Source organism: Etheostoma spectabile, chromosome 23, assembly GCF_008692095.1.
Source record: "Etheostoma spectabile isolate EspeVRDwgs_2016 chromosome 23, UIUC_Espe_1.0, whole genome shotgun sequence".
Classification (NCBI taxonomy): Eukaryota; Metazoa; Chordata; class Actinopteri; order Perciformes; family Percidae; genus Etheostoma; species Etheostoma spectabile.
The window spans coordinates 5,647,925-5,667,874 of record NC_045755.1 but is presented as its reverse complement, the minus strand read 5'-3'; the positions used below and the strand labels follow the sequence as shown (position 1 = coordinate 5,667,874).

Below are 19,950 nucleotides of genomic sequence, written 5' to 3'. Positions count from 1 at the left end.
CACAAACATGAGAGTGGTGTTAAACTTCTCATCCAATTTCCCAAGACGCCGCACCATTCCTTTAACATTTGCGGCATGCTTTTCTCAAAAGTTCCTCACAATTGTACGAGTGCTCACATTAAATTTCTTTTTTTTTCAAACAATGTGAATCCAACTTTTTTAATTTCTGCCTCAAGTCACAATAGACAAACTAGATGTCAAAAACACTGATGTTGCCGTTTCAGTCCACCATGACCATCTCTGCTCCGTACGTGTTTTACTGCAACTTCCACTACACCGTGATGTTGGATATGACAATGTACACGCTGTATGAGGTTTAAAATACTGCTCTTGTTGTCACCGTGATTTGAGTTTTCTATTGGTTAAAGGTGAGCAGAAATAGTCATGTAGAGCCAATGAGATCTGAGACATTAATTCAAGAACAGCAGTCCAGTCTTCATAACTCCGGAGTCAAAGGAATTCAAACTGGGTTAAGAAATAAGAAAAACATCAAAACAATGTTACAACCTTCCGTAAACATGAAGTGTAGGCAGAATATGGCAGACAGAAAATCAGAGATTTGGCAAAAGAATCATCGAGACATTTAGAACATGATACATTCTGTGCTTTCTCTGAGTGCAGCCTTGTTAGGGTCTCCCAGACCCCCCACAGAGCTGGTTTTCAGAGTTTACAGATTACAAAAGGCTTCAGGTAAAAGCTTTAAGGACTACAACGAGCCATCAAATCACACACTGAGACAGCGTTAATTTTCACCTGCTCTAACATCCCACAGGTTTACCCCTTTCAATGGATCCAATTTATTCCAAAACAAAAATAGAAAATCCATTTCTGGGAAGGCAGCCGATTGAACAACAGGCCAAATCACACAAATGGATGTCAAAGTATAATCTCCATCCTTAATTACAGTAGTTTGAACTAACATATAATAAAGTGGTTCTTTGAACTGGTCCATTGCTTCACTGGCAACTTCATATCCAGCTCAGTTGATTGTAATTGGTAATGATGATAAGAGGACTTGTATAGATTTTGAAAGAAACCTTGACATTTTAAGTCTAAAGGGCAGCTAAGAGAAAATAATTTGGATCTCTTGAGGAGCAGTGACACAGGCCTGATTTAGTATCTTACACTATAGAAAAAGTGTCAAGTGTGTACAAATGACCAGAATAAAAGGAAATATAAATGTCAAGGTCTCCCTTTTTAACAGTGTTCTGTAAGATTAACACATTAGAAACTAAAGCTTGTGCTGCTGGGCGTACAATAAATAGGCATTGGTAAGGAGGAATAGCTACTCTGTTTCTCGTACTAAAATCTGAAGCAAAATCATGACCTCCAGTCCCAGATCCTATCTCCATTCCTCTCACAAAACACGGCAAAGTGTCTGATGTAGTTTGGCATCATATTTCAGCGTATCAAACCATTCTGCAAGAGTAAAGACCGGCTTTATACTTGTGAACGGTGTCTTTAAAATAAAGTGACGTTGAAGTATTCTGTTCAGTCTGCGGTTTTACAAAAGATTACATTTGGATGATCTGGAACAAGTGGAAGAGCACGCAAATATCGATCTCTACTCACTGTGGCATTACAGATACGTGAAAAATTAAGCAAACAAAAAGGGAGTAATTAGGCATGTTTGTATAGCTCATAATCCTGGTTTTCCGATTTTATGTAACTGCTTATGTGACCTCAAACAGCCTGAAAGGCTGCACATTTATGCAAGCAAGATCACCCAATCAGAATGAGATGTTTAATGGATATTTCTGCACTGGCCTTGGTTTAGATTTACAATTCAACAACAACACTTTAATGTATGGGGGCCTTTGTGGAAAGTAATCAATGGTTTCATTTTCCAGTCAAAGTACCTTCTTCCTTTATGGTCAGTCTAAAGATTGTCTAGCTCGCTGTGGCCGACATCAATCTGGTGTTAATACAAAGTGCTAAGATCGCATTTGTGCTGCACTGAGACCAGCAGGACGTGATCTACGCTGACTCGCGTAGTCAGACGAGAGAGAAATACCATAGGACATAAGTGGTAGCTTTGAGACTATTTGCTAACACTGACCATGGAATCCAGCCAAAGTAGTGAGCATTTTAAAGTCTAGTCTGCAACGTGAATGTCAGAAATTCCAGTTAACGCTCTAATAAAGTGCAGGGAGAATACCACTGATGGAAGAAAAGACAATCTCTATATACAGATTTTGCCTTGAAAAAAAGAAGCTTTAGACATGGGAGGCTATGTTCTCCGCTGTGTCGTGGCTCTAAATGGCAGTCAGTGTTTGAACCATCTAACAGTGGTTGTGCTCTCGTCTATGACGCAATCAGCAGCCCCTTGACCACCACTTACTCATCCCAAAGGCTGTTTGTTACAAAGAGACATTTTTCAAAAGAAAGGCATTTTTGAAGAAAAGAAAATCACTACACGTTTCACATACACACTTACAAACACTTACGAAGAAGATGCTCACAGCGTACATTAGGTTGACAAAGACGACTAAAGCATAGCGTCACTGCTCAAATGTGTCTATAAAGAAGAGGTAAACTCAAGAAATTAGACAGCAGCAATGTAAACTAACAGAAAGGCTCTGTGTCGGTCAAATGGTGATCTGACATTTTCACATTAAAAAAACAAATATGATCACTCACATATACACTCATTTATAATTTTGTTGGGCTATGCCACAAGACACCGATCAGTCAGTTAAAAGTCTAAGTATTTACGCTCCAAAGGTTGTTTTTGCACTGATTTATGAAGTTAAAATTTACATAATTGTTCCTACAGATGTCTGGCAGTTTAAAGAACCTCTTGTTTATCATCTACATAGTTGTTTTATGATATACATTTGACAGCCAGGCTGAGCACTTCTTGAAATCTTCCCACCAAAGTTGAAGTCCCTCCACTGGTTGACAAAAAAGTCAAAAATAGAGCCACTTGACATTATTTAAGACCATCATTTCGGCTCACGCACCCACCCACACCCACCCACACACTCACACACACACATGCAAACACAGAAACAAGTACGTCAGAAAACCAGTCAGACCAGTCAGTCAGTCAGGTGGGAGAGGAGGACCAGCTCCCTCGCCAGCCTTCTGCTGATTGATAAAAACCAAACAGATTCTCACTCCTCGTCAGAACCAGTAAGCGGATTTTGTTCATTATCCAACACCCACAAATAGTGTGTGATGTAAGTAAATCTCAACTACATTTAGCCAACACACCCACATGTCCCCTTAAACTTGGCCTAAACAGGAAATCTACCAATCAAAGGTGGCCGATGACTTTCGATGAGGAAGCTGATGCCCATCACAAGAGGAGGAGGAGGCTTATGCAGAGCAGTGTGGTGGTTTTTTTAAAAAGTATCTTCCAGTCCAGATGAATCTCAGAAGAATCTCTGCCCCAGACTTTAACCCCAGTATGGTGGTCTGTTGCTGGGATACAGGCTGCCTATAGCTCTGTGCTGGCCGGTGGTTTGGTGGTGGTCAAGATCTTCATGTATTGGGTAAAGATGGCCTCGAAAGCCTCGTCTCTGTGGATCATGGCGCCAAACACCAATGGCTGGAGGGAACAGAAATGCTTGGTAATTAATGTCTGTTGTGATATTGGTGCACTACCTTTGCAAGATGTTATGCAATAAAGCACCAGTAAGTCTAAATCATAAAACAAGTAGGCTATGAGAGTGACTAATATCTTTCTGAGTAATACACCATAAAATGTTCAACGTCAAAGGTCATATGGCCAGTGGTGATGAATTCTGTCCGGAGCAGTGAGTAGCCACACATATTACCTCAATTAAAACAAGAAGAAAAAATGTAAAAATTTAATTAACAGCATGGTGCTCTCATGCTCCCATTTGTGGCTGCTACTGCCTAGTACGGCTGAAACGATTCATCAAATAATTTCATTACAAAAATTCAAATGTACCTAACATTGTATACTGTGTTTTCGCACAACTATTATTACTGTCACACAACGGGCTGACGCCGCTGTGGGCCATAGACTGTAAATTAGGGGCGGAACGGGTTCATGCATTTGTATTGAACCCAAAACAGTGCGGGCATCATGGTTCAGTGCATGAATTTACACAGATAATACACGGTATAAAAATAAAAAAAAACTTGCGTGCAAATGAATTAATGTAATGCGGAACTACTGTCATGTGGAACTACTGTTGGATATGCTAGTTCTTCAGGGACACCTAATCTGTAGCCCCACCTTAGCTCTGATTGGCACGCCGTATGTAGCCAAGCTCCGCCTATGTATGCAGTTTTAGTGAGTCAGAGATAGCAGAACTAAGGACGAGTATGGCAAGTGGTGGCAAAGAGTTAGAGGACCTGCCAGGCTCGTTGAGATCGCAAGTTTGGGAAAACCTTGGTTTCCCAGTCAGTTACAGTAGTACAGACGAGAGACCGGTGGATAAGACTGATGTTGTAGATAAGCAGCTTTTTTGCGGTGAAAAATGGCCATGAGACGTTGTGATAACGTTGCATAAATCAGGTAATTTAGTTTGTCTTTGCAGAGAACAGAGATGCTGTATTTTCAGTTTTATAGCTCCATCTATCTTCGTCCGCTTATCTGGTATTGGGTCGCAGGGGGAGCAGCTCCAGCAGGGGACCCCAAACTTTCCTTTCCCGAGCCACATTAACCAGCTCCGACTGGGGGTCAGGTTGGAGCTATAATCTCTCCACCTAGTCCTGGGTCTTCCCCAGGGCCTCCTCCCAGCTGGACAAAATATTGTAAATAAATAACATTCTGTTCTAAGTGAATAGGTTTGAAATTATTTTTACAACTGTAATTACAGAGGGAAAGTACCAAAAAAAGTATTGTTGGGTACCGGGAACCAAGTTTAATATCGGGACTAGAATTGGTTCAGATGTGAACTCTAGTCACAGAGCGGACAACTAACACAAGGTAACATTAACGTCTGCATATCTTGCCCAGCGTTTTACACAATTTAAAAAAAAAAGAAGCTAAAACAAAGCTGATGGCAAACTTCTGCTGGTGAAGACAAACCAGCCCCCATCTCTTCACCAGCGCCTCCTGCACAGGGCTATTTGATATGCACGTGAATGACGCCATCGGAACATGCCAATGATTTCTGCATTCTTTATTCTCCCTAAACTTCACGCCTTCTGAGAGTGTGTCCTCCTGAACAGTGTAGTTGAATAGCCCTGCTGTTAGCTTTGTTCAGTCCCATTAACCTGGGCTTAGTAAACAGCTTTGTTGCATATCAAGTGTAAAGAGCCAGAGGCATGAAAGGGAAGGGAGGCCAAAAAGATTTACATTTGGGCCACCAAAAATGTACTTTGGCCACCTAATTTATGGGCTGGATGGCCCATGCGGCCAGTGCTTAAAATATAAGCTTATATTCAAATCAAATCAAATCAAAAGAACTTTATTTATCCTGTGAGGGAACTTTATTGGTGGTCAGGCACATTCAAACATACACCTACACCAATACATAGTCAGTATCAATCACACCAGAAAATACATAAGGGCTAAATACTAAATTACTAAAAGAAACTAAAAACCCTGGGGGTAGGAGTGGAGGGGTGGGTAGGGAGAGTAGTTCAGAGTCTGGATCGATCGATTGGGGGGGGGTTATTGTTTATTCACCAGTCTGATGGATGCTGTAACAAAGGTGGACGTGGCTCATTTGGATTGAAGGGGAAGGAAATGGAATCTCCTCCCTGAAGGTAATGGTACTGCTTATTAATGACTTTACTTTTCCTGATGGCCTGTTTCTCAAATATGGCTGTGAGAGTCGTCCGGGGTTGTCCAAAGTGTTATTGTATGATAGATAAGCAATAGAATAGTTGCTTTTTCTAAAAATTAAACCTTTCTTTTGTATATTTACAATTGCTATTTACTTTAAAGCAAACTATTTATGTATGTATTTATAAACTATGTATTTCTATTGATGGAAAAATTGGTAGAAAACTCCATTATTGTAATAATAGATAGCTTCAGTCCTACTGCCTAGATTGGTTCAAAGCAATGGACATTGTAAATTATGATTAAAAAAATGATAGAAAAAAACAGTACGTTTCATCTCATATACTATTTTAGTTATCAAGGCTCTGCCCATTGAGGTTTTTTAATCTGGAATCCGGTGGCAAGAAAAACAAACCCATATTAATAAATGCAATAATTGTATTCTAAACATTACTTTGTTTTAAAATCGCGCCATTATCTTAAAGTGAAGTAAATTATTAACAAACTTGCATTTACAAATTAATAAAATGCCCACGGATGAGAACAACAATCCATAATTAGAGACTTTCAAATTTGTGAAATAGAAATATTATTATTCAAAGGAGAATATGTTTTAAAGCATGCCTAGGGTACCCTGGAAATCCAGAGTTCTCGCAAGAGCACAATTGGAATTTGCTCAGCGAGTGACTCTGACATAGAGTTATGCTGCTCATTAACTATACCCATGTAGCCGAGCTGCACCAATCACATCGATGTACCCGAGGTAGGCGGGCCAGAGGCGAGCTAAACAGATGACGACAGTTTAATCTACCAGTTAGCTCCGCTGGTAGCTAAGCGAATGAGGCTCTGGATGCGTCACCCTGTGTGTTGCTGTGATTGGTCGTAGTGTTATCCAAATGCGTGCAGTGAGATTTTTGAATACACTCTTGGTACCGCCCCTCAAGATGGGCGACTTTCATTACTCAATGCCAGACCCTAAAGCGTTCGGATTTGGGTCTGGATTTCCAGGCTATGACTAGGGGGGTCTTTACTATAAAGTAACAGTAGGAAACTGCAGAAGACATGTCGTTAATATGAGCTTTTTCTAAGTGACATAAAGCATATCTGTTTAAATCCCAAACTTGCCATATATTTTATTTAAATTTGAAACAAAGGCCTGCACAGCAGTCTCTCCATACTGTACCTTCTGAGTGGAAGGAGTAGCTATAGAGATGCCCATCCCACTTCCTGGTAGGACTGACAGCACTTTATACTAGGGAGGAGTATAAAGTGCAAACAAAAATCAAGAGGGTTATTATTAGTTTCAATTCTACAGAATTATACAATTGAAAAAAGTAAAGGTGTTTCCTGCCCCTTATTACAACTGTCCACTATTTAGAGTGATTACCTTTTGTATGTCAGTGATGTCCACCAGCTTGATAACTTTATTCTTCTTGGAGGAGTTGGATCTGGAGCTGGAGCTCTCAAAGCACAGGTAGCTGACATAGAGAAGGAGAGAGAGAAGAGCTCACTGAAAGGGGTCTTGAGGAAAAACGAGCAGGCAAGCTAAACAGACGATAAACCAAATGGACTTCCTGTCAGTTACATATTTGAGAAGTTGGAGAGTTGTAAATATATGAGATATCCATTGTCAACTGACTGACACAGAGACAGAGAGGGAGGTTTGCTCTAACTCTTTTCAGGTTCTTAATAGCACAAACCCACTGGCCTAAACTGTTACCAGTTTCTCTTCTTTGCTCCACCTTTAGGTGTAACTTCCTTTTTCTACCAGTTATAGATTTAATAATAAAAAAGATGCTCCACACTTACTTCTCTGTGACGTAAAGCATTCCGTTCCTGATGTAGTCTGTGGGCATCTTCCTGTCTCTGTTTATTAGGCAACACCTCCAGCCGTTTTCACAAACTAAAAACACAAGGCACAGAACAGCGTCAACATTGTTTGCAGTGATAAGTGATTTAAAAAATCCTAACAAGAGATTTTTTCTTATTCTCAAACATGTTTTTCCAACTTCCAACAACAGAGGGGGCTTAAGCATTTCTAATTTACTACTATTAAAAGACCTGCATTGTGCAAAATGCAACTAGAACTGTGGATATTTGGTATTCTTAAATGAAAACAGGTACACGATGGGTTTATTTGATACTGCAGTAAATCCCCTCACCAGCCAGAGGGCGCTCTGACTCCGGCAGGTTAAAGATCTCATAAAAGGCTCCCTTCTTGGTGCTGTGGGAGCGACCTGTCTCCTCCTCCCTGCTCACCCCACAAGGGATGGTGGCGAGGCTGCTCCGGGAAACCACCGGCTGAACCTGGAGAGAGACCGAGGAGAAGGAGGGAGGGCAAGAGGGAAAGGCGGCAAAGGAGAGGGTAGGAAAGAGACGGGAGGGAAAAACCGCCAGGATTACAGAAAAAAAGAAAATGCCACAAAATAGGCATGTGGGAAAGGAGGAAGACAGATAGGAGGGGAACAATGAATGGGATGATGAGGGAAAAGAAGAAAGACAGGGATAAATATTTAAAATCAATACACAATAGACTACATGTTCCCAGGGCTATTGAGAGAAGTGGCCAAAATAGAAACAGCTTAACTTTCAATATTGCATTTTTTTGCTTCTCTGCTAATGCACTTCTTTGCAGCAGGTGAGACGTGCAAAGCAGAGAGTGAGGACATCATTCACTCAGCATACAGAGCAATTATAGGCAAAACATACTTGTTAGTTTGTGGGAAACCATATAAAATATACCTTAATTTACATGTTTAGGTCAGAGGGATCCTTTTTTACGGTTCAGTCCTCTCTATTTAAGTGTTGAAGGTAGTCACTGACATTTAAAAGAAAACCTAATATTTACATTCCAGGGTTAATCACTAGGAGTAGGTGTAATGGAGAAAGGGAAGGATGTAATGAGCCAATAGGATATTACAGTGGTCGAGGGTCTACTCTATGTGCATTTTTAACTATTCAGTTAACACACTGCTACTTCTCACAGAGCATCTATGGCAATGGATCCAAAATGTCAACAATTTGGGAATTGTAATTATTAAGAAGTTTGCAAATGGATGAAATAATGCAATGCAAAGTTTCAAAATATAATGACAAAAGAAATCATGACATAACAGAAGTTATCATGACATTTTGATCCATTCTGTCCACAAACACGGACGGCCAGTCCCGAGGTGTGTCACACATCTTGCACACACGTTCGCAGACACACGCACACACGCACGCTTTGAGGTGAGCTTGCAGCACACCCGGGCGCAGCAGAGGAACCAAAGGGAGACACACCAGAGTCCCTACCTTCTCAATGCCAGAGAGCTGAGAGAGAGAAACGACAGAGTACACCTGTGACTGATGTCACAGCAAAAGGCACACACACACATGCTCACACACTCAATCCTACATATGAGAGAGATGCATATGTGCTGTGGCTGAGTTGTAATTAATTATTGATGTTGATACTTTATTGATGTATTTTTTTTCTCTTTGCCCCTCCACAGGGGGGGGGAGTGGTAGGGGAGAAACTGACACTTCAGTAGGTGGAATCTTGGCAACATGACCTACAGTTAAAGCATGGTCTCTAACTATCTAAATCTAAATACAATCTATCTAAGTATAAATGTTCTTTGGTCTTTACAGAAATTACATGTTATTCTGTTATGTTCTACTTTGTGAATGCAAAGCCTCAATGGGTATACACTTGATCAATTTTAGCTTTAGCTTAACAGTGTCAGCTTTAACAAAGAATTAGAGCAGCTGTATTAATTCCCATGCATTTTTAACATATTTTGTCTTTGACATGATTCAGACTCAGCAATGTTGAATGGTCTCCGTGTGTTTATACTCAAGTCATTTAAGAGAGCCAGCAAGAGAAGGCAATCAAGGACGAGGGGCAGCAGAGAGCTGATAAAGACGTGTTTATGTATGGGGTTTCTGCCCCCTTACCCGCCGTGACACAGTGGCGTTGGTCCTCTCTTTGAGCTGAGGGTCTGTGGGAAGGCTGTTCCACACAATGTGGGGTGTGTCGTACTTGTCACGCAGCTTCGGACAGCTCTTGAACAGGAAGTCTATGATGAAGAACTTGATACCGGCGTACAGGCCTGGAGAGGAACGGACGAGGAAGGTAGAAAACAAAAAGGATTAAAAAAAACAACTGATGTGGACAGTTTTGTACAGCATTGTTAGTGGGAAAACAGGGTGAGAGAAACCTCATACCTGGTCCTCAAATGATTTTATTTTATAAGGCCTTCCATTTATAAATTACCATTCGTGGTGCGGACTTCTTTATCCTTGACATCATTCAAATTATTTCACATGATTTCCCTTTTATTATCCTTCACATTTCAATATTTTATAAGTTTTAAGTGGCTATTCATACAGTATTTAAGACCAACATATGTCTAAACTAACAAAAACAAGCCTTGAATATTGTTGTTCAGGGTGAAATAGGGAGTGAGTGTGCAAACAGTCAGCTCTCTAAACTAACTTGTGTTAGCCAAGAACACACGGATAACAGTGAGCGTTACCAAACACCCAAAATTCTGAATGTGGTAGCCAACAATGACTTTAAATGCTTTTGTTACTGTGATGCCTGCACACTGACTCAAAACCAAAAACTCATTTAGATAGTGTTGATACTCATGATATCCTTCATGAAACAGTGGCCCAGTTGGATAATATTCTGTTTTTTTTGTACTTATTATTGCTGTTGTTATTTAAGTATTTGTTCAATCCGGTAACTAGACAAATAGAGAATTTTCTAGAATTACAACTTCATCTTCAGAATAACTACTAGCATTATATAACTTGACTGCAAGTCTACAGCCATGCTATCATCTCTGTGAGGCTCAGCACATATGAGATGGATGGTAAAGGTGGAAAAGATACCCATGTTCAGGCCTAATGAGTTTGCACAATCAAGGCAATAGAGGAAAAGTCATGGGGCCACTAAAGCCGTAAGGGTTTGTCCTCTGGGCAACAAGAATGTCTGTACAAACATTTCATGGTAATCCATCTAATACATGTTGAAATATTTCAGTCTGGAGTGGACCTACCATCCAACAAAAGACCAAAGTTCACTCTCAAATTTGCTAGTTGCCAAATTTGGTTACGGAAGATTATTGTCACATCATTTACCGTATAAAGAAATGTATTTAGGCCTCCCATGAGAAGTGACAACTGTACTCAGCTGCCTGAATAAAGATCACAATATTTTTTGCAGTAAGAATCTTCCAAGGATTAATGAGCCTACAGGACTTTGGAAACAGTTTGTTTACAAGAAATTGCATTAACTAATATTATCAGATAGGCTTGCCAATAGCCTGCAGCTGCCCTCACAGGGAGACGTAGAACAGTGCACAAGTGCTGTATGAATGCATTTGTTTGTGTGCCCTGGGTTGAGTGTGAGTATTTGCATTCTTTCAAGGGCCAATGCAATATTTACAGTATGTCAGAAGGATAAAATAAAGCTTTGTGTCTGTGTGCGTCCACGTCTCTCACCCATCATGAAGCCCATAAGTTTGTATGGTAGGACGCAGGAGGTGATGAAAGCCACCCACAGGCAGATATAAAGTTTCCGGGTGCTCTCCGGCTGCACCCACATGAACAGGCTGACAGATGCATGCACACAAACACACACGGACAAGAAAGAGGAGAAAAAAAATGTAAGTCAATGGTCCTTAATGATGTGTAATCATACACTAAATGACTTGACCCCAGCATTAAGCCAAATATGACATTTTTTAAACTCACTTTTTTATCTTCTCCAAAACATCCGACATTTTACCAAACAGGTTCTGGAAGGAGAGTTTAAGCGCTGTATGAACCAATGCTGTTTCATTATCTGTGTACACTGATTTGAGAAGAACTATAAGCTGTGTTGTACCTGCGCTTTTTGTGCAACATCAAGTACAAGCTGGAACTTCTCAGATACTGTCAAGTCTTCTTTTGGAGGCTCCTGAATAGAACAAAGAGAACCGTTAATAATACTACATATTTACCTCTTCCTAAAACAGACACCGGAATCAGTTGTCCCAACAGGAGGTGGGAAGCCTTTTTACCATGGGTTCATAGACCTCAGGCACAATGCTCCACTGGATCCTCCAACCTCTGTAACATAGGAAGAACAATGTAAAAATGTTTATGAGAGGTTTAGTTTGGAATAAAATTGGGCCACCAAACTACTCTTCAAACTCTTAAGCTTGTATCTCCAACATCTTTACAATCTTCATAACCAGGTGTCCCAGTTTTATAGTCTAAGCCAGACAGATGTCTAACAAATACTAATGTGCCCTCTTTTCATAATGAGCACAAAGAGGAGCTGTATCAGTATCCTGTATTAATAATAGTAATGAAAATCAACATACATCTGCTGCAGTAAATTCATGTTTGTATGGCTCACATAGTGACACGAGGTCAGCAGTGTGCATCTGTTCACCAATAGCACAGCTGCGGACTCAGTAGTTAAGTGCCCATATTATGAAAGAAAATCACTTTTTCTGGGATTTGGGGTGTTATTTTGTTTCTTCCATCCATACTGTTTTGAGTGAGATACGGGTTTCTGAATGTATCCTGCCTTCAGTCTTCAGGGGGTTTGGTCAAAATCAACAGGGCTGCGGTCAGTACAAGGCAGGATTAGCGGAGAGATTTCTTCTTAATGAGGGCACACTTCAAACTTTACGTGGAATACCTGCAGACGAGGAACATGTAAGTAGTTCTATACTAATTTCTTTTGTAGATTATGGTGAACTAGTGTGTGTTGTAGCAGTGTTTTGCCATTGAGAACGAGGTGGCTAACCGCTAGCAACGCTAGCTTCTAGCTAGTAGCTACATGTGAAGTGAGATAGAAGTGAGATGTCTCACTCTGTAGCTAAAACAGAGTGCTCAACGCACAACGTGAAAAGAGGATCTTCAGCAATGTGCAGTATAAGAAAAATATAGTTATGAAAAAATGAGCACAATATGGGCACTTAAAGACGGTTTTATTACACAAAGCACACAGTTAACCTTCCTTCAACTGAAATAATTTCCAAATTAGCTATGAAAGCAGTAATACTGACCATATAGTAAAAACTGGCTGCTTTTCTAAAATCTGACTACCCACTGAAGAGAATTCTTTTTACCTGGCAATGAGGTAATTTAAAGACAAGCGCAGGATAGCCAGGAAGAGTAACATAGGAATGGCCCAGCCATGCCAAGCAGCATTCATGTAGATCTGCAGGCAAAAGGAAACACAGCACAACATAAGACAGTTTAACATTTGGTTTATTTATCTACATAATAGCCACATTTCACATGAATATGTATTTAATTCAATGCCTTGCAGGACTGGGGTCAAACTTTGAATTCTTTTAGCCCACAATGCAGTTGAATAGTCAGAATTTGACCACCAACAGTAACTAAGCTTTATATGACAGACCTCTGTGTGACTTTATGCATGACAGAAAGACAAATTGATGGCAACATAAAGATTCCCTTAAATTATGTTTTAAGACACTGACTTGAAGCATTTCATTTTGTGCGATATGGTGCTGGTGGAAGACGCTATTAGAGCCACCTGTCTACACTGGAGCGTGATCATCTCTAGATACTGAGATGGCCTTGGCATGTATGGCCACAATCAATAGGTTGAAGATGATTTAGCCTAATCACTGAGTGGGGACCTTAATGAAGATATGATTAGACCACTGCAGTCTCTACAGTCCTTGGCAGAACCACTGTAATCTGTCACTGTGGAGCAGAAATTACTTTACTTCCACTGTCATGTACAACGAAATGGGTTCATCAGTCATTTTATAGACCTCACTTTTTCGTCCGTTAAAACTTGATCAACACGGCACAAAGTTCAACATAATAGAGTATTAGCAGTTATTAATAGAAAAAGGTGCACACTTACAATGAATGCAATAGCTGAGGTGTAGACAGAGTGCCAATTAGATAAGGCGGAGAGGTTCCTTAAGAAGTTGGTGACAGGTCTGGCTCCTCGCTCTATAGAATAAGAGTACAGGGAAATATTCAGTAGTTTAGGACAAATACATAGTGGCAGTTTCCTATCAATACTGATTCCAATGCACTGGAAAGAAAAGAACAATTTCAATTGTACAGTGAGTGTTTTGTTTTGAAAGATATTTCTTACTTTAAAAAACTGTTATGAGTAGTCAAATTGTACATTCCATGCATTCTAATTCAATGTAATGTGTTTAATGGAAAATGATGTACAGAAGCCAGGTAATATCAATATCAATATCCATCCATATTAACGAATGGCCAACATTTTAGCATTACAGCAAAGTGGCTACTGAGCAGCAAATAACTGCTCCAAAAATGAATGTTGTACTGACAGTAGAGTTACTATTTAAACTGTGCTTCTATTAAAGTTTTCTATTTGCGTGTGTGTGTGCGTGTTTTGAGTACTCACTGAGTCGCCTCATATTTTCTGTTAACCTGGATGGAAAACACAAAAGTGAAGGTCAGAACACGCAGATGCTCTAAACACAAACGCACCCAAAGGAAAAAGCTGCTTTATGTGCTAGAGGAGGTGGTGACACTTCGGCCTTCATCAGCCTGGCATGACTCACTTGCTTTTACAAAGCAGGAGAGTAAGAGGGAACAGAGAAAATAAATTTGAAAATTGCTTCCAACTTCCTCTGTCCTCTCTCGCTGCAAAATAAAAAAAGAACTCTCATCTAAAAAAAAAAAAAAAAAAACTCTCATTAAGCTACCAACATACTGAAAGTAGACAGTTCAAAATATTGTACGTGTCAAAAGGTACTTACGCCAGTATTTAATTTTGCTTATTATTTAACATTCAAGGTCTACAATAAAATCCTGGATAAGGTGACAATCTAACAAAACTGCTGTTTGGCTGCAAACCTTTAGTAGTCCCCTGTTGCTGTGCAGCTGTCTGATTAACCCATCACATTGAACAAATGCAGAATCAATACCTGAGACAGACATTTCATGTTCTGTTCCAAAGCAGCTTTCCCCCACCTTTTAGCACTTAGTGGTTCCTCAGCCTCCACAGTGCTTTCCTCCGGCTGGAAGCGGAAGTCTTCGATGTAAACCCCGAAGCGCTCGTACAGCCACTTCTGCAGCCGTGAACTCCAGACTTCCGTCTGCTGTTTATCTGCTATAGAGAACAAACAGGGTGTGTAAACAGCACCCTAGATTAGATGTGGTAAGTTTACCAAATTGTATTCATTTTCCACAACTTGTGTTGTTTTGCTGTAGCCACCCATGTAAGTAAATAAAGAGACACTGTCTCTTAAGAGTGGAGAGGACAAGGCTCAGCAAACAGTCATTTATTGGTACTGAGGTGCCCCTGAGCAAAGCACACTACCTTGAGCTGCTCTGGTGTAACTGCTAAGTATACACTAATCGACTGTGGCTGCACTAAGCAGCTACCCAAGGTGACGGTGAGTGACCGTGTCAAATGTGAAGCTGAAAAAAGCAGCCTGAAAATAACTTTAAAGTAAAGATGAACTAAACAAGAGCACATGCGTGGCGTTTTGTATGTGCTTGTCAAAGGCTCAGTTTTCAGGAGCTTTTAAACCATATTTTCTAATTGTATAATAGTTATCAACATGGATTTTAAGTTGTTTTAAGGACAAACACTACTCTGATGTAAAACCCGCTCCTAACAAGAGTTTTAACCGATCGGGGATTACTTTTATCTTGTTGTTGTTTAAAGTTTTCCATTGTCACAACAGTGTTGTTTTACTAGTTATTCTTGGACTAAATTCAACTATAATGGCTGTGTATGGACTGAAAATGTCAGTACCCAGTTAAAAGAGGATATCCACTGACTGAAAGCTTTGTTTCAGTAGCTGCTGACCAGGCACAGCACTTTTTTATGGGGCCCTGGACACTATACCAGTCCGCCATGGGCCCAGCAGCCGACCGGGAGCTAGAGGCTGGGGCATCGCTGCTGCACTGGACCCGGACGTCATAACATTAATCCCACCAGATGGGACCCCCCCCGCATTCACTCCCGACCTCCGTCAAAAGAATAGTGGTACGTGAGGAGAAAGAGGACACATCCAGTCGGGAGCCCACAAGACACTAAAACAGAGCCTTTGTGGTGGCTGCCCATAACCTCTGGAACTGCTTACCTTATCACATAAAAATTGTTTTGAATACTTAAACTTTTAAGTCGCCGTTGAAGACCGTTGTTGTTGACGTCCAACTGAGTTGAGCTTGATACCTTGACTTCATCTTCTGTTGTGCTGCAGATCTTTTAATATTATTATTTTGTTTTTTTTCTGTTGTTGTTGCAGTTTGCTTTTGTATTAATTTGTTATAATATGTTGTGCCTGTTCAACACTTTGGTCAGCTATGGTGGTTTTAAATGTGCTTTGCAAATACAGTTTGAAAAAGCAAAACTCTAGCAGGGATGTTTTCTTTCTGCTGCAGATTTAAAATTCACACAAGTATTTCTTTTCCTGATGATGACATTCTGTGTATAGCCATTTTAATTTGTAGTTTACACATTTATCACATTCCAATAGGCCCAAATTACTCTGTTCATCCTCTCTCCTTTACCCAACAGAAACACTCTCGCTTTGTCCTTTCATCCACATACACAAACCCAAACACTCTTCGTAAAGAAAACATTGACAAACACCTCCGTCACGAGTCAGAGCACAGGCCTGTCTGCCCTAGATGAAGTGATCTACAATCATAACCCATTTTCTAAAATTAGACACTCTGTCTCTCCCTTTCTCTCGCTCACTAACCCCCCCCCCCCCACACACACACACACACACACACACACACACACACACATTTATCGCTGACACTGGCAGAGCAGATCTAAAGTAATAACCTCCATAGCAAAATCCTTTTTGATGCATTGATGTAGTTTGTTGCTCTTGATAAACCTGGAACCACCACGTAAATGTGTACTTTTGTTGTTGGGAACAAACACGCACAGCTATGTGGCCTACAATAACCCATGCACACTTCCGACACACTGTCAACGCTTAGTGTTCTGTTCCTGTCGAGCACGCCACCGCACACATCCTACATCCCCACCTCCCCTGCACGCATGCTCACAACCACAAACAGTCCTCTTCATTTACTCCCAAACACATAGAGGAAGTCCCCACCCCCCCTTTCTCACACTCCCTCTCTTTCTCCAGGGTTTTACCTGTTCCATTGTTTGAGGGGGACTGCTGTTTCCGGGGAGGCTGTGGCGGAGAGTCCTCCAGCCTGAGGGTGTGAGAGACAGAGAGAGAAAGAGACAGAGAGAGAGAGAGAGAAAAGAGAAAGAAAGAGGAAAAGATTTGTCAAATGTCTCACTTCTCTATTGTCAGAGCAACAGTCCCACTGCAGGCATGTCTCCGAAAGTTTCTGTTTTAACATGTGGTGAGCTGCTGCATTGAATAAAAGAACTACTGTCCAAAAGTTACATGGAGACAGAATAAGGAGAAACAATTTCAGTCTCTATCTGCCATTGTGAAGATTAATCTCTGTGTTATCTTTTAGCAGGTGCCAAGAAAGACAATTTATTTTGGAAAATCTAAAACAAAATCTGAAAAAGAGCCTATGATGACACTAAGAAAGCATACATGTAAGACCTTACACATTAGCTTTATATTTCTGTATCATTAGATTCAAGCTGATTCTATGCAAATTTGTGAAATTGAGCAAATTTCGCCCTCCCTTACACTGCCATAAATAAATAGGTTTAAAAGCAGAGAGAAAAAAAGATCAAAAGATGAAACAACATTCCAAAAGGTTATTGGCTTTGGCAAGCTTGTTGCGCATCTTTTACAGCTGGAAGACATAGGTCAGGCTAATGGTCAATAGATGCTGGCTTAAAAAATACATACTGGGTTGATATTCTAGAAAAACAAAGCAATTCTTTGTCCCTAAAATGTTGGGCTTTGAGAAAAAATAAGTTGGTAATGTTTCATTTGAATGAGTTTCTTAAGTTCCTAATCTTTTACGGGAGAGCTATATATTAACCTGGTACATATCAATTCAGTTATTTATCATTTGGAACATTGTCTTATAGAGTATGTTAAATGATGCTTGTATGTAGACAAATTTCACAAGTTTGCATGTTCAGCTAAGTTGCTACACACTGACCAAATGACTCTCTGGGTCTGTAGACACAATTATATTGTGTCTGTAAGCTTGCAGTGCAGATATTTTACAGACAACACTTATCAGATATCACTGTTTATTCACACCTGGAAGCTTCCTAGTAAAACCAGAGTGTTTTTATTTTGGCCACCAAGCTTCTCTCCAGCTGAATACTGCTGACAAAGGATTAGGCTAACTGCTGTTCTCCAGGTCGTGGTGCATTTCTTAACCTCTGACAAACCCCTGACCGGTCTGGCATGCAGGTCATGTTTCTGTGCTGATAATCACTTGGAGAGCACCAGTGGAATTTCCCATTTGTAGGCACAGAAGTATCATCTGATTACACACGCAGAGCCGTACATACACACACCCTGGGTTTGAGGGTGGCTCGCTTGGTGCCAAGAGGCGCAGGCTTTCCCTGACACCAGCATAGCTACTGTGTCACAGTGTGTGAACTTGGCCACACAGACCGGCGCATGACTTGTTTCTGTTTTTTTCTCTCTTTCCATCTCCCTCACAACACACACCACAGACACCCCCTATGGAATTCCTGCCCAACTGCTGAGGCCTCTTTCTTTATCACAACACACCCACACACACACACACACAACACACACCACACACACACACCACACACACACACACACCACACACACACACCACACACACACACACACACACACACCACCACACACACAAAATCAGACTTGACCTATGATAAACTCTGCTGGCTTGAAATGTTACAAGTGCAGTGTCGCTTTTTCCAGTCATTCCCTCATTACTTCCCCTACCTCATCTCCTGTCGCACCACATCATCTGCTCACCTGGTCTTGAGCACCTCGTTCATCTTCTGCTCCAGGTCTATCCTCTTGCTTCGCTCTCTCTCCAGCTCCTGCCGCAGCGAGTCCACATTGGTCTCTTCCCGCAGCTTCCTCAGCTCCTCCTCTGCAAAAGACAACACAAAGGCTAGAGATCAGTATTGCACATTTTTCATATGAAAAAGTCTGAGGAGCTCCACACACACACATCCAGGGTCTTTATGCATCTGATGAGTATGAAAGAAGGTTATTGGACCTTTATGTGGAACATTACAAACAGCACATCAGACACACTACCGACAGACAATCTATAAAACAATATAATGAAATTACGGAAAAACTGTTGTTTTTAAAGGGGAATCAAATTTGTAGTCTTACAATTAGAGATTAAAAATGCCTTGTCTGTCTCGTTTCATCTTTCCCTCCATCTGTCTCCTTCACCTTCAAGTCCACCCCACTCATCCTCGTTATCAATCAGCTGCTTCTAGCATTAAGTGGTTTCAGGTATCAGGGCTTTCTAAGCCTGGGGTGCAACATCAGCGGTGTTTCCTCTCAGTCTATTGTCCCTGGCTAAAGGGACTCATGAATATTGGAGGAGACGAGGCAATAAAAGTGTGTACAGGTGCAGAGGCACAAATGAATGAATACCTGCATACATTTTTGCAGCTACAGAATGAGGCACAAAAAAACTAGAACAAGCAAAAGAACAGATTAAGTCAAAAACTACATTTAAATTTATTGAAAACCCCACAAGGCTTTCCTTAAAAACAGAACTTTGTGAAACCCCATCAGTCTTATGTAGTTCCATTTTATTTGGAAACACCATCATACTGAGGATACATAGGAAATTGTGCTACGAGACAACTTCATATGGTATTGATAACAGAAGTACAAGCGGTGCCACTGAACACTTAGATAAATAGCTGAACCAGTAGTACCCACATTTTTCGATGGGACCTAACCAACAGTAAGGAAAGTGATAAATGCAGGGTTATGTAACCTCTGCAAAAGAGAAAACAATCATTTCATCACACAGACAGAAGGGGATTCATATTACAAGACTTTTCTATATATATATATATATATATGCCAGTATCGTTTTCTTATTACCTAATCTCTACTCACTTGTCATTTTTCTCCTACCATTAAGACTATTAAAACATTCATCGCCAGCCTCTCCTAAAGCATCGGCAGCAACCCTGTGTGCTCTTCCTGAGAGAACATATACTGGATCTCCAGATCTCATATACAATAATCAACTTGCTTTGTATAACCTCACTATGCATTTCTGGTTTAGTAAGAGCAATAAGGCATATCTTGGTTTTCCTTTGCAAACTTTGT

General features: G+C 40.6%; 1 protein-coding gene across 7 annotated transcripts in view; it reads right to left on the bottom strand.

Moving 5' to 3' along the window:
• Nucleotides 1-577: 577 nt before the first annotated feature.
• The window catches only part of gramd4a (GRAM domain containing 4a), a 52,946-nt gene continuing 33,573 nt past the window's right edge, over nt 578-19,950 (bottom strand). For 4 of the 7 annotated variants that reach the window (XM_032504925.1, XM_032504926.1, XM_032504922.1 and 1 more), the window contains 17 exons: nt 18,616-18,736; nt 16,851-16,912; nt 14,693-14,831; nt 14,121-14,146; nt 13,599-13,690; nt 12,826-12,917; nt 11,764-11,812; nt 11,589-11,660; nt 11,456-11,499; nt 11,204-11,313; nt 9,650-9,804; nt 9,005-9,022; nt 7,873-8,017; nt 7,520-7,613; nt 7,098-7,188; nt 6,894-6,962; nt 578-3,553 (listed from right to left, as the gene is read on the bottom strand). In XM_032504925.1, the coding sequence (XP_032360816.1) occupies nt 3,443-3,553; nt 6,894-6,962; nt 7,098-7,188; nt 7,520-7,613; nt 7,873-8,017; nt 9,005-9,022; nt 9,650-9,804; nt 11,204-11,313; nt 11,456-11,499; nt 11,589-11,660; nt 11,764-11,812; nt 12,826-12,917; nt 13,599-13,690; nt 14,121-14,146; nt 14,693-14,831; nt 16,851-16,912; nt 18,616-18,736 (1,490 nt within the window). In that variant the 3' untranslated portion in view covers nt 578-3,442. The remainder of the gene's footprint in view (nt 3,554-6,893; nt 6,963-7,097; nt 7,189-7,519; nt 7,614-7,872; nt 8,018-9,004; nt 9,023-9,649; nt 9,805-11,203; nt 11,314-11,455; nt 11,500-11,588; nt 11,661-11,763; nt 11,813-12,825; nt 12,918-13,598; nt 13,691-14,120; nt 14,147-14,692; nt 14,832-16,850; nt 16,913-18,615; nt 18,737-19,950) is intronic. The other 3 variants (XM_032504927.1, XM_032504923.1, XM_032504924.1) reach the window with 2 other exon arrangements.